Consider the following 13,792-nt stretch of genomic DNA (forward strand, 5'->3'; position numbering starts at 1 on the left):
GCTCGTGGGTGGGGCCCCATGTGTCTGTTTCCCCAAGTTTTGACTTAAGTCCTGCTGCCTTCTCTTCTCAGCTACTAGGAATCAGCTGCCTGCTCCCTCTCCCAGCTGGTCCTCTGCTGCTCTACCTGGGTCAGTGCAGCATCCGGGTAACAGCCATGCGTTTGGGTCTCCCTGCCCCCACCTGCTCTCCTCTCGGGCTGCCAGGGGCCTTGGCAGAAACACTGACTGTGTTGCTCTCTGCTTATAAACTTGGGCCTCCTCGCTGTGCCTAGGTCAAGGCCATAGCATCCAGATCGTCCACCACCTGAGCCTTCTAGCCCCATTTCTTACTTCTGATCTTCCCGGACCTTTTGTTCTGGTACCGTCTGCTCTTCTGCAATGCATCCTACCCTGTGCTCATGCTGTTCTCTTTCCCTGGAATGCCTTTGCCCGTTGCTGCATGCCCAACTCCAGCCCATACTGCAAGGCCAACTCTAGTGCCACCTCCTCCCAGAAGCCTTCCTTGATCTCTTCTGGTCAGAAGTGGTCTGTTTCTACCCTGCTTCTCCCTTGCGCACTTCCCTTTATCTACTTTAGATTGGAGGGACCCTGTCTATGCCTGTCTCTGCCACAAGATTGGGAGCTCCTAGAGAGTAGATCTCCAAGACTTGTCAGATCTGTGTCTCTATGCTCCCGATACCTACCCCACAGTACCTAGCAAGGTGCTGGTTTCTAGGAGCCAGGGTTGACAGGTGCTGGAGGCAGGTGCTGAAACTGTCAGGAGGGGAAGGGGTATGCCACAGTAACAAAAGATCCTAAAAGTACAAAGAGATCTCGGTAGCTCAGAACCACAAACGTTTATTTCTTAGTCACGCTGCGTGTCCACTGTGGGTCCGTTAGGGGCTCCACTCTGCTCTGGACCCAGGCTCCAAGCAGCCGTTCTATGGAACGCTGCCAGCCGCGTGACAGGGGAAAGAAAGCTCTGGGGGGGACTCACACTGGTGATTACCTTCTGCAACCCCGAAGTGAGAAGTGTGCGTCTGTGCATTGGCCATAACTAGTCACATGCCCCGCCCAGCCTCCAGGAGGCCGGGAAATGCCATCCTCCGTGTGCCAGAAGGGAGATGAGCCAGAAATAGTTGGTGACGAGCATGAGTGACTTAGCCCAGTGCTGAATGAGAGTCTTTTCAGGGGCCCGCGTCTGAGCTCCCTCCATCAGGATTCACTGCCCGGGGCCGAGGACTGCTGGCCATTGGCGGATGTGTTAATTAACCGTGGAGAGGACATGGCCTTGCTCACTTTGGGGTGTGTGTGTAGGACTCGTTGGAGCCAGTAGCCGCTTATGCCCTTCACCCAGGATGCCCACTGAAGGGGAGCTGAATTCGATTCCTGGGGTGGAACCAGCAGTCTGTGTTCGGCAGGGAAGGCCTTGAGCCGCCGTGCTGGGGACACGCTGGGAGTCCTCCCTGGGCCAGCTGCCTGTGCAGGGAGAGGCCCCAGGGCCCTCGGGTCTCAGGCCAGCCGCCTGTGCGGTTTCCAGCGCAGCTCCTGCTCAGCAGCAGGGTCCCTGGCCTTGTTACGCCTTAGTGTCCTCTTGTGTTAAATGAGGCCTGGTCCCTGTCCTGGTCACCTCCTGGGTGTGGGAATGGACGGGGCAGTGGAAGGGAACGAGATGTGTCAGGACAGCGAGCTCGGCTCCTCGGACTGAGAGTGACTCCAGGCTCTGTGTCTTTTTTTTTTTTTTTAAAGATTTTATTTTTTCCTTTTTCTCCCCAAAGCCCCCTGGTACATAGTTGTATATTCTTCGTTGTGGGTCCTTCTAGTTGTGGCATGTGGGACGCTGCCTCAGCGTGGTTTAATGAGCAGTGTCATGTCCGCGCCCAGGATTCGAACCAACGAAACACTGGGCCGCCTGCAGCGGAGTGCGCGAACTTAACCGCTCGGCCACTGGGCCAGCCCCCCAGGCTCTGTGTCTTAATACCTGTTGTACCTTGGGCAAGCTACTTGACCTCTCTGTGCCTCCGTTCTCACAGCTGCAAATTCACGGGGTTATCTGAGAACTCAATAAGATAATGTATGCAAAGTGCTCCACGTTGTACTTAGTGAACGATTGGCTATTGTTGGCAGTAGAACTTGTATTAATAGCAGAAAGTACCTCTTCAAGGGGAAAGAGTAGTAATATTTTCTGCTTTTTTTCCCAAGTCTAAGAAATAAGCCAGGGTGATGTAGAGAAAAAAATGGGATGGGGAAGAAACTTGGTACTGGGTGAGGGGTCAGAACACACGGGCTCTGAGTGGGGCTTGCTTTTCCTGTCTGAGAGCTGCTCAGGGACCCTTCTAGCACGGCCTCCTTCAAACCCAGGGACCTTGAGGATCTTGTGCAAGTGCTGCGTGACCTGCTCTCGGCAGATCCCTGTGAACGAGGTGCTCGGCCACAGGGAAGAGTCAGAAGTGCAACCGCCACTAGGGAGCCTGGACCAGAGCGGGGCCAGGGCGCTCCCGGCCAGTCTGAGTGGCTCGTCTCCCACCGGTCAAGGCAGACCTTTCTCCTTGAGCGTGGAGTTTCTGCCACGGGGCAGGCTCGGAACAATCTGGCTTGGCCTCGGCATCGGGAAAGACAGGCAAAAAAAGAAAAAAAAGATCTGTACCTTTTGACCTCGTCTAATCTCAGGATGGCGAGTAGATTTCATCTCGTGGGCCAAGTCCAAGCCCTGGCAGCCGGCCACTGGGGGCTCTGTGTTGACGATTCGAAAGGGTGGCATGATTGATTATTGATGTCTGCCCTGGATGTGGAAGTGGGCGGTGGGGCTCCCCATGCTGTAGGTCTGACACCCCTTGTTTTCTGGAGGGGCAGACGAAGGCCTGTGGAAGGGAGGAGAGTTGCCCTTCCTGGAGGGCCTGCTGTACCTCTTGGCGCCCCCCTCCCATCCGCTTCTGGAAGGGAAACAAGGAAGGGAAGCCCTGCCAGGGATCCGGCCATCCCTTTAAAATGAGCTGGTGCTACAGTGTGCATCTGTGCCCTGGTGGCCAGGCATCGGGAGAGAACATGTTCCCAAGGCCCTTGATGAGGGACTCGGGGTTCTGTGGCACCCAGCCCCACCGAGTGCCCCGCTCCCCACCATGCTCAGGGCTCACGCCATGGGGGAGCCTCATGGCTGCCTCTTCTCTGAGCCCCGTCCCCCTCGTCCCCACCCCCAAGTCCTCACTGGCCCTTTAACAGCTTCAGACAGTGTTCCCAATGACACAAACATGACCCGAGGCACTTCCCTTGGAGGAGCCTGGGTCACGGACACGTGGGTGGCCTTTGGCAGCTTCTCAGAATGGGCAAGTGGGGCGTGGGGACATCAGTGCCAGGAGGCCGGCTGCCAAGCTTGCAGCAGGTCCTGGTCCTTTGCTGCTGCCCGGAAGCTCCCTGTGCCGGCAAGGGCATCTCTCACTCTTAGAAAGGACGTCACTGTCCTTGGAGCCAGCGTGCGGTTCGGGGGCAAGAAGAGTGGAGGTAATACTGAGCGTGACAACCTTGTTGGGTGAAACCAGAAGTGGGAGGAGGTGAGTCAACAGACGCCTGTTCCCACCTGACAAGCTGGGGGCAGAATCTGCACGGCAGCCCCGAGGAGCGGCAGAACCACCCTGGAGGTTTCGGGAGCTGCTCTCTGAGGGGTGCGAAACACAAAGCCCCACCGTTGCTGCGCCCCAGTTCCACATCCAGCACAGGCATCCCTGATTGTTTGCTGCATGCTGCCCAGCAGGGCACCTCAGAATCCTTCTCAACACAGCACACCAAGAAGTCACTGCTGGTCAGCTGGAATTGAAAAATCCAAAGTGGAAACCTCCTTGCCATCCTTGTCCTGGATGGTGAAGACAAGGCAAGCTGGGTTTCCAGCAGTCAGGACGTCCGGCCCATGGAGCATTGCCTGGTTCCAAGAAATAAGGATGCCCGGATCCCATCATGGTGGTCCGAACGTACTGCCAAGGAGTGGGTGCTCTTCTCTGTTCTGTGAGACCATTGGTCCTTAATCCAGGGGAGGTTATGCGTAAGGGAGCCAGGGAGAGCCACAGGGGCCTGGAGACCTGCTGGTTCTGGGCTCCCCCAGGGGAGGGACAGGAGCCCATGGAGGTTGCCAAGTGACCCGGCTGGGCTCCTCTTCAGATGAAGGGTGTGGACCAACCAGGTTATTTCCAGAGTTAACTCGTAGTATGGGGAGGAGCTCTGGGAAGAGCTCCTGTGGGGGAGGAGACTGAGCATGGGGGCAGGGTGGTGGGCTGGCCAGGCAGATGCTGGACTCTAAATGTCCACAACCTAGAGCGTTCTCTCAGATGGGAGGGAGCGGACACATCCCACTTAGCCCCAGCCAGTACGGGGAAGTCACCAGGAGATGATTTCCACTTGGTGAAAGGACGGACTTCATGATTATGGAAACTGCTTGACGTCTGGACATGGACCTTTGAGGCAGCGAGTTCCCGTCCTGGAGGTGGGTGCTCAGAGAGGGGCGCTGGCTGGGGTGCAGGAGGGAGAGACAGGGACCAGCCGGGAGACTGGCTTCTGCAGGGGATGTTTCTAGGCAGCGAGCCTTGAGCACCAAAGGGTGAAGGCTGCCCGGGGAGGAGGGACCGGGAAAGGAGGAGGACGGGGCTCCAGCCGGGAGGCGGGGTGGCCAGAGTTCTGGAAAGAGCAACCCAGGAGCAGACAGCCATTCAGACGTGGCCACGTGGGTTTCGGTCTGTGACAAACCCGGGCAGCGAAGGTGCCAGGTCCTGCTTCCTAGTGCCAGCTGATAGCTGGTTTCCTGTTTCAATAGGTTGTTGGCAGGCGGGAGCGCAGGAGCTTGCCAGAACCAGCACTCAGCCCTTTGCTGCAGCCAATCGGAAAGGAGGGGTTTGGCCACCCTCCCAGGCGCGTGTGTCTCGAGTTCCAAGGTGGGACGGGGGTCCCGGTTGGAGGGTCCTCACTGGAAAGGGCCCCGGGACTGTAAGCCCAGAGATCTAGGGTCTGCCCCACTGTGTGGCCTTAGACAAGCCTCTTAACCTCTCTGAGCCATACCGTCTTCATCCATCAATGGGTGTAATAAAATCTGCCTGTCCTTCCAGTAGGATTGTCGGGGGCGGAGTGAAGTAATAAATATGAAAGTGTTTTTAAGGGGGCACAAAAGATGCCAAACAGATACAGTGATATTAGCTGAACCTCTGACGGTGACATGTCTGGAGTGATGAGAACCTAAAAGGCTAATGGCTTCAGGCTTTTCTCCTTCAATACCTCCTAAAGAATGTTGAGAAACTGTGTTCCCTTTCACATTTGTGAGTTGACATCTAACATTTCTATCCAAAGTTTAAATAATTGCAAAGGATATAATTTCTGGAGTAGGGTGTAAAAAGAAAAGCAAGTGGAATTTTGGAAATAAAACTGTGAACCACTCTTTTAAATGTATCCAAGGGAATCCAAACCCCACTGCTGTGCGCTATTGGCCATCACCCATTTGAAAAACATATGAACAAGCTCATCTTTAACAGTCAGAAATTTTACATCTTCCCTTTTTCTCCTTGAACTCATATTTCCAGTCCACTTCCCTCACAGGATTTTATCTTGATGTAATATATTTTTTATGCTTGAGAGTCTTTTATTGATCACTGTTTCAACCTCATCTCCCACAACAAGATGTACCTCAACTGAAATAGAAATTTCGAAAAAATTTGTTGGGATCGTAAAGCTCTACATTTGAAAACATTTTTTTTTGTCCAGGTTGAGTTTGTTATTAGCAGACAATTTACCAAAAACAAATTTAGATAAATTGTCAAGGCAGAAGTAAAAAATTATTAAAAATGCACCTCTTCATGAAATGGATGGGGCCTTGTTTCTTTCTCGGGTGGCTCATGTGTGCGTGAATTAATATTTCTTTATTGTTGAATGAGGCCAGATTCAGCATTTCATTCCCATTCTTGAGTGTTTGTAAGCGTACGTGCTTAGAAAGCTTGATCACCTAAATAAGGAGGGGGGATGGGTAGAGTTTTGTCTTGGTTGTATCTTTCAGTTCTTTGAACTCCTTCCAAGCCGTATGCCAAAAATCACACAGGGGTCTATCATCAGACATTATTTTTAATGGTCTCATCGCTGACAACTCCATTAGATCTTTCTTCAGTTTTGTTGAAAGCGAAGAACTGGCAATCCCCTTATTTGGGAAAGGAGTTGTTCCCAGTCAGTAGATCCACTCACTTTCTAAATCCAACAGGGACATTTTGGATTTTGGATCACCTTGCTGAGCCCCGAGATGTCCATCCATGGAAGGCACCGTGGTGGGATTAGGGTGGGTGAAAGAATCATGTTTTGTTTGTGATGTGGGGGAGAGTGGAGGTGAGAGGAGAGGTGGAGGGAGAGCCAGCTGAGTGCAGGCTCCCGGCCCACCATGTTCTCCGGCGCATCGATCTCGGGAAAGAAGATGTTGGGAAGTTGGTGACTGGGGAATTGATTCTCCTAAAACTGCCTGTGCCCGCATTTCCCCGGAGAATTGGGCTCCACTTGGAAGACCCCGGTTCCAAGGACATTCAGTCGGAATCCAAGCCCCAAAGAGCCTCAGAAAACCCGGTTGTCTACGACTTACTTCTCCAGGTCCCCTGTCCCTCGGCAGGCCACCGGCCCAGCTCTCACGGCATCCTAGAACTAGCAAGAGGGCTGGGTGCTCCTCTGCATTAGCTCTGTGAACAGCACCTGCTGAGACGCTCTGAGCTAAATGCGGGACTGCCCATGTAAGGAGCCACCTCTCTGTCCTCCCATGCTCCCTGTGTCCTTCCCTCGTCCCCTGCTCTGGATGTCTGCCTTGTTGCATTGTGTGTATCCTGAAAGGGGTCTGAGCTTATGGGGAGCGAGCTGGGTGCCAGTGGCAGAGCTGAGGGTTGTCATCCACGTTCCTTGTCCTCAGGAGACAGCCTCCTCGGCCTCACTCTTCCCCACTTCTCCCTTCCATGGCCTCGGAACTAGACCCACCTGGTCTCACCTGGTGTGTCCAGCTCTTGGGGAGGGAGCTATGCCAGGCTCTCTGCCAGGTGGCTACAGAAGATGCTAGACAGGTGCTGGGCCTGTGGATGCTCTTTGTGTCACTAGTGACAGCCGGATGGGGGAGAGGAACGGGCTCGCTCCTGTGTGCTGGCGTGCCCTGCCAGCCGATTCTGGCAGCCCCTCCTGGGGCTCTTGATAAAGGACTCTTGGGCGTCCTGTGGCAGTCCCAGACATGGCAGGGGCTTCTGCTGCCTTGCAGCATTAGGGGGAGCCCCACGGCTTAAGGGGACTCATGGCTCCCTTGCCACCTGCAGGGGACCTGGCATGGTGGCGGTAGAATGGCTCCAGAGCCCTGAAGGCCAGCTTTGAGCCCAGTTCCTTGCCAGCCACTATCTGGGTAGCCCCGGCCTGGACCTCCTGGCCCCTAGAGCTTTCAGGCTCATCGTAGAAGTGGGTGTTGAGTTGTCCCCACCACACGAGGGCTTCTGGAAAGATGGAGGACGGGACTGAGACCTGCATGTACTCGGTACGTGGTAAATGTGAACAGCACCCTCTCTTCTCGGCGCTTTCCCAGACGCTGATCGTGTGGTGGTTACACCTGTGGGCTCAGGTCGAGAAGGATCTGGGCAGCCTCTCGCCTGATATGTCCCCCTTAAGGTCCTTACTTCCTTCATCTGAAGAGTGAGGATCATCATAGCCCTTGCCTGCTGGACTGATGCGTGAGAAGCGCTGTGTCTGGGCCGCTCCCACGAGTTGGCTGTGTGAAATGGGCAGGTCGCTGCCCATCTGGCCGGCTTCCACTCCCACCCCCCACCCCCCTGTGCACTGGAGTCAGAGGTCAGGCCCACCGAGAGATGTCGGGGAGGTGCACACGAAGTGAGTTGCAGCACCTGGCACTTAGGAGAGAGTGATGGTGACAAAGGACGAAAGGGTCATTAGGGAACCCCGCAGAGTGAGAAAGTGTGCCGGGCAGCGAGTCAGGCTCCAGGATGGGGACCGTCAGAGCTGAGAGTCCCCGAGAAGGCCCTCCAGCGCCCCACTGCACCAACCTGGGTCCGTCGTGACCGGAGATCACAGGACACAGGCCACAGCACATGTGGAGCCCATCCTTCCTGGAGAGAGAAATGTTAGAACCATATTACGGATAGTTTTATGTTATATCCATATTATGCATTTGTGAAAACACAAAACTTCGGGAAATCTGGGCCTGCTGCTTTCTGCTACACCCCAGCCTCCCTGGGGAGCTCGTTGATGCCCCTTTGCCAGCACAAGTTCGTCAGTGAAAAAGTCGACAGAACGCTTCTCAGTGTGCAGATGGGGAGACCGAAGCCCTGAAGCTTGGTGACTGGCCAACCCTAGATGCAGAGCCCCTCCTCACCTGGCCCCTTTCCCAGCCGCCCAGGCATCCCCACCTTTAAGGGCTCTTTCTGATCTCTTACGTAATTCAGATGGAAAAGCGCCCGGAGGCAGCCCCCACGGTGGATGTGTGCACAGCTGCTGTTCAGGGACCTGGATTTCTTTGACCAAGCATTGAGATATGCGTCTGGTATGTGATGGCCAAGGGGCCGGAGGACCTGATTGGGCCAGCAGGAGGGTGGGGACACGGCTGGACGTAGCTGTCAGCTGCTCACCCCTGAGTAAGCAAGGCCTGCCAGCATCTGCAGCGACATGAGGGGCCACGCTCCTCCGCCTCGTCAGTGCCGTGTGTCAGCAAATCAGAGCCTGCCTGGGACCCTGGAAGACGTGGCTGCCGGAGGGATGACGGAGCACGTGGAAACCTGGAAGGCTGGCGTGTTGGGACTGTCTTGGCAGCACTTCCTGTGGGCCGGCGTTCGGTGGCCAGATGGTTGGGAGACATGGTTAAACAGTCAGCCGGGCTCCTTTATGGCAGGACCGCCCGCTCAGAACCTGGCGCGCTCCCACGCCTTACACCTCCCCAGGACGGGCTACGCCTCCACCTTGCTCGGCCACGGCCCTCTCTTTCCCAGGATGCATTCAGGAAGTTGGGTCCTCAGAAAAACTTGGGGAGATGCTGAGAGTAATGGCAACCATTCTTTATGGAGTACCTGCTGTGTCCCGCTCTGTGCTAGATACCCACAGGGTTACTGCTCACAACCCCCTGTGAAATGGGCATCATTTTACGCTGTCCCTCTTACAGAGAGGAAGCCTGAGGCGTGGGTGGCTCCCTGACTTGGCCGGCCTCCCCGGCTGGTATGTGGTGAGCAGGGATTGGACCCGGGTTGACACCATTGCACTGTGGTGCGGCCGCTCTGCACTCTCCCACTCCCCACCTCTGCCCATCCAGCCCCTTTAGCAGACAGGGCACCTGAAGCCCGAGGTCTTAGGGTGAGCGGGGGGTAGGCAGGGCTTTGAACCTGGGGTCCCTCCTGCCAGCACACAGTGCTCTGTCTTGAGACTTGGTGTGCTGGACAGGTGCCCCACGCTGCCCTGGGGCCAGGAGAGGGCCTGAGGCTGGCAATGCACCGTGCCCCCAGGAGTCTCCGTATGGACTGGGACGTGTGAGCAAGGCTGCCTGTGCCCACGGCTCTCTCCGTGAAGCCAGGAGGGACCTGGCCTGCTGGGGGCACAGGTAAGGGGACCTGTGACAGTCCGCGGGCTCTGCCCTTCAGCCTGCAGTTACTGTACAGTTTGAGAAAAGACTGGAGGTCGCTGCCTACGGTTGGAGAAACTGAGGCCTGGACCTCGTGGCAAAGAGGAGCAGAGAGGGCCGTAGAGACCTCCTCTGGAAGTCGCTCGAGTCTGGACAAGTCTTCCCCCATCACAGGCTGTGTCCTCAGTCCTCTGGGGAGGGGCTCCGCCTTCCCTGGGGCTCACGGTCCTCTCGCCTCCAGGGCTCGGCCCCTCGGCCCCTCTGCCCTCGGCCCCTCGGCCCCTCGGCCCCTCTGCCCCTTCTCCTCTCTGCCCCTCTGCCCCTCTGCCCCTCGGGCCCTTCTCCTCTCTGCCCCTCGGCCCCTCTGCCCCTTCTCCTCTCTGCCCCTCGGCCCCTCGGCCCCTCGGCCCCTCGGCCCCTTCTCCTCTCTGCCCCTCTGCCCCTCGGCCCCTCTGCCCCTCTGCCCCTCGGCCCCTCTGCCCCTCGGCCCCTCGGCCCCTCGGCCCCTTCTCCTCTCTGCCCCGCTGCCCCTCTGCCCCTCGGCCCCTTCTCCTCTCTGCCCCGCTGCCCCTCTGCCCCTCGGCCCCTTCTCCTCTCTGCCCCTCGGCCCCTCGGCCCCTCGGCCCCTCGGCCCCTTCTCCTCTCTGCCCCTCTGCCCCTCGGCCCCTCTGCCCCTCTGCCCCTCGGCCCCTCTGCCCCTCGGCCCTTCTGCCCCTCGGCCCCTCGGCCCCTCGGCCCCTCGGCCCCTTCTCCTCTCTGCCCCGCTGCCCCTCTGCCCCTCGGCCCCTTCTCCTCTCTGCCCCTCTGCCCCTCTGCCCCTCAGCCCCTCGGCCCCTTCTCCTCTCTGCTTGCTCCCCTGACTTTGGCTCCTCGCGGCAGTTTGTTAGAGTCTCTCACTGCGCCCACCGGGTTTCGCATGTCGCTCTGGGAGCACCGTCCCCTTGCCTGGTGGCTTGTCTGCTTCCCATGAGACGGAGGGCAGCCATCACGTCTTGCTCACGGCTGGGGCCTCAGCGCCAGGCATGGTGAGGGTGCTCAATGCTCAGTGCTCAATAAATTCTCCATCAGTTGAAGGGGAATTGGCAGAAACTGTGGCAGAGTGGGCGGAGGCTCAGGGAGGGAGTTGGGGTCATTATTACTCGGTGACGGATGAGTAGAACAGCAGGACACTGTAAATTTATTGAGCCCCCGCTGGGTGCCAGTCACGGGGCTAAAGACAAAGAGATATACGGTCTGATCTCTGCCCTCCGCGTGTTTATATTTTTCCCTGGGAGACAGGGTAACACAAATAAAGCCACTAAATAACACCCTGCCAGATTCCCAGCTGGCATTAGGGTGACAGCGTTCTCTTTGGTGACCCGCCGTGGGGAGGGGGCGATGCTGCCTGTGAGCCAGCCTACTCGCATGTCGTGGCTCATTCCTCCTGACCTCAGTCGTGAGCCTGTAGGGTTATCGTCCTGTCGTACAGGTGAGGAAACTGAGGCTCGGGCAGGAAAAGGGACGTCCCCGAGATCAGAGGGCTAGGGGGCGCAGAGCTGAGATGACATTCGCATTGCACACCCGGTGCTGTCCTGACTTAATCTGGTCCCTCAAGGTCACGCTCAGTACTCAGGCCTCTGCCTCCCGGTGAGGCTGAGGGGACGAGGAGTCGGGGCTGTGGCCGTCACTGGGCTCACAGAGGAACACTGTTCCTGCTCCATTCCGTCTTCGCATCAGTGCTCTTGCATTATCCACCTTTTTCCAATGAGGAAACTGAGGCGCAGCCAGTAAATGATGGGGCCGAGACTCCATTATCCCAGGTCTGTCTTACTTGAAGCCGGTGGTCTCTGTTCCTGGTTGCTGGGCATCAGAATCCCCCAGGGACCCTTTTGGGACAGGCAGGTTCCTGGGCCCCAGCCGTTCTGTGCACTCTGCCTGGAGTGGGGCCGGGGCCTCTGTCTTTGTGCGAGCTCCCTGGCCGTTCTGTTAGGAAGAGTGGGACCTGGGCCCGGTGGCCTGGATCCAGGAAGGAGGGGCAGGGCCTCTGCCCTGGAGGCCCCTGCCAGGCTGGGTCTGATGGGCTCTGCGTGGTTTCCCGCCATGGACCTTCGCCCCCTGCTCTGCGTGAGTGCGCTTCACCTTTGACCTGTCTGAAGGGGCCACTGGGAACGTAGCCATTTCAGGCCACCTGCTCCTGGGAGGGGGGCTTGGCAGAGCCTGGAGTCAGCGTTTTTGCGTGTTGGTCTCTGCACGTCTGCGGGAACAAGACAGCTCCTCAGCAGACGTGGGGGGTCCTCTCCTTGTCTGCATATCTGTAGTAGGGTGGGGTGCTTCCCAGGGGGAGGAGAGGGTGCTACACTAACGAGGTAGGTACTTTTAGCTCCAGTTTGCAGATGAGCAGACTGAGGCTTAGCATATCCAAGGAAATCACCAAGGTCGTGCTGCTGGTAAGTGACAGAACAGGCCCAGGGATATGGCTGTGTCTGATGCGAAGCCTGTCCTCTCAGCCTCTGTCCCATCCTGGCAATGAGGAGAAGTAGCTAGAAATTAACCTGATGTACATAAGTGATGATGAGTTCCTTATATGGATGCGATTTGTTCCTCTCGGAGCACGTTTGTGTTCATCCCCTTTCTCCTCTCAAGGAAGAAGGATGAGAGTTAGCTGGAGAAGTTACCGTCTCCTTCTTACACATTTGGAAACGCAGGCCCAGAGATGGGAAGTGACTTGCCCAACGTCGCTCAGCGAGTTGAGGCAAACCTGGAACTAGACCCAGACCTCCTGGCTTCCAGCTCTGTGCCGTGTCACCTGGTCCTTGGGCCACTTTGCCTCCCAGGGTCAAGGCAGCCTGTTGGATGAGCCCTGCCCCCTTGACGCAGAGTTGGTGGCACCTGGAGGCCTCGCCACGGGTCCTGGGCCTCGTGGTTGCAGGTGTCAGTGCTGGCTGACGAGTCCCTTCCTCTCCTTTGTTCCAGGGTCCTATGAGTGTGGAATCTGCGGCAAGAAATACAAGTATTACAACTGTTTCCAGACCCACGTACGGGCACACCGAGGTGAGCGGGGGTCCCCGGGCAGAGCCGAGGGGCCGATCTCCCCATTCTTTGCCTGTTTTTCCACTGGGCCCCTCATGGGTGGCCCCAGAGGCCCTCAGTGCTCCAGTCTTTTCTAGTCTCCTCCCTCTTTCTCCAGTCGGAGGGGCACCTGGGGAGGAGAGGAGAAGCCTCCTTAACTTGGGGGAGTGCAGGGGCCGGGGGGGGGCCAGCAGGACCTGCCACTAGGCTTCTGCTCTCGACTGACCCCTGCCTGCCCCACACGGGCCTGCTTCCTCCCAGGATGCCTCAGTGCTGCCCTGTATCAGCAGCCCCTGCAGGGGAGGGGCCCGTGTCGTCTCACGTGCTCCTCATGGCAGCCCTAGGAGTGGGGTTGGGCGGTGTCTCCCATTCTGAAGATGAGGACACTGAAGCTGAGGGGACAGGATGGATGGCGCTGTCCCTGCCTGAGCCTGGCAGGCAGGGAGGAAGGGCACGGGGTTGGGGCCTAGCTGACAGCGGGGGGCATGGGGGAGGACTGTGAGGGTTTGTTCCCCTGTGTCTCGAGTGGGAAGAGAGCGTCACTGGCCATGTTGTCGTGGGCAGTCCTTGCCACCGCTTGCCCCGGCTTCTCTCTCGGCACTGGCCGCACCGCTGGTCCAGTCTGCTCGCCCCCTTCTCACTCTCTCTCTGTCTGTCTTACAGACACCGAAGCCACCTCAGGGGAGGGAGCCTCCCAAGGCAGTGAGTACTCTTCCCTCCTCATGGGCTCCGAGAGGGTGGGGGGTGGGAAGAGGAGCAGATGAGGCCTCTGATTCCCCCTCGGCCTCCGGGACTGCCCCGAGTGGCCTCCGGGAGACATGTCACTGGGGTCCAGGCCAGCCCTCTGGTCCCTCGGAGCAACGTATCCCAAAGTGTGTTCCGTGGCGCACTCATCCTGGGGAAGTTCATAGGTGTTCCGTCGATAAGGGTTCTCTGGCCAAAGCAGTTGGGGAAACCGTCCCCTGAGATGAGCAGGTGTCTGATTAGACCCCTCAGGGCTCTTCAACGGCGGACACACATGTGCACCCGCTGCGGGGCCCAGCATGTGCCATTTCCTCTGTGTTTTGACTCCCGCTCATCCCTCTGGGGCTCCCTAGCTGCTGTTTGGGAAATGCTACTTCAGAGAGCTTCCTCGTGAGCCCCGCAGGCACGAATCTCTGGATTGTG

General features: G+C 57.6%; 1 protein-coding gene and 1 long non-coding RNA gene across 51 annotated transcripts in view; both read left to right on the forward strand.

The window, feature by feature from the left end:
- The window catches only part of ZNF618 (zinc finger protein 618), a 183,664-nt gene that overhangs the window by 117,242 nt on the left and 52,630 nt on the right, over positions 1–13,792 (forward strand). For all 50 annotated transcript variants that reach the window (XM_070251174.1, XM_070251175.1, XM_070251177.1 and 47 more), the window contains 2 exons: positions 12,530–12,607; positions 13,289–13,327. In XM_070251174.1, the coding sequence (XP_070107275.1) occupies positions 12,530–12,607; positions 13,289–13,327 (117 nt within the window). The remainder of the gene's footprint in view (positions 1–12,529; positions 12,608–13,288; positions 13,328–13,792) is intronic.
- On the forward strand, positions 2,341–5,813 carry LOC138920759 (uncharacterized). The gene is made up of 2 exons (XR_011432514.1): positions 2,341–4,450; positions 4,778–5,813. It is a non-coding gene; the product is annotated as an uncharacterized lncRNA (long non-coding RNA).

This window comes from Equus caballus, chromosome 25 (assembly GCF_041296265.1).
Source record: "Equus caballus isolate H_3958 breed thoroughbred chromosome 25, TB-T2T, whole genome shotgun sequence".
Lineage (NCBI taxonomy): Eukaryota > Metazoa > Chordata > Mammalia > Perissodactyla > Equidae > Equus > Equus caballus.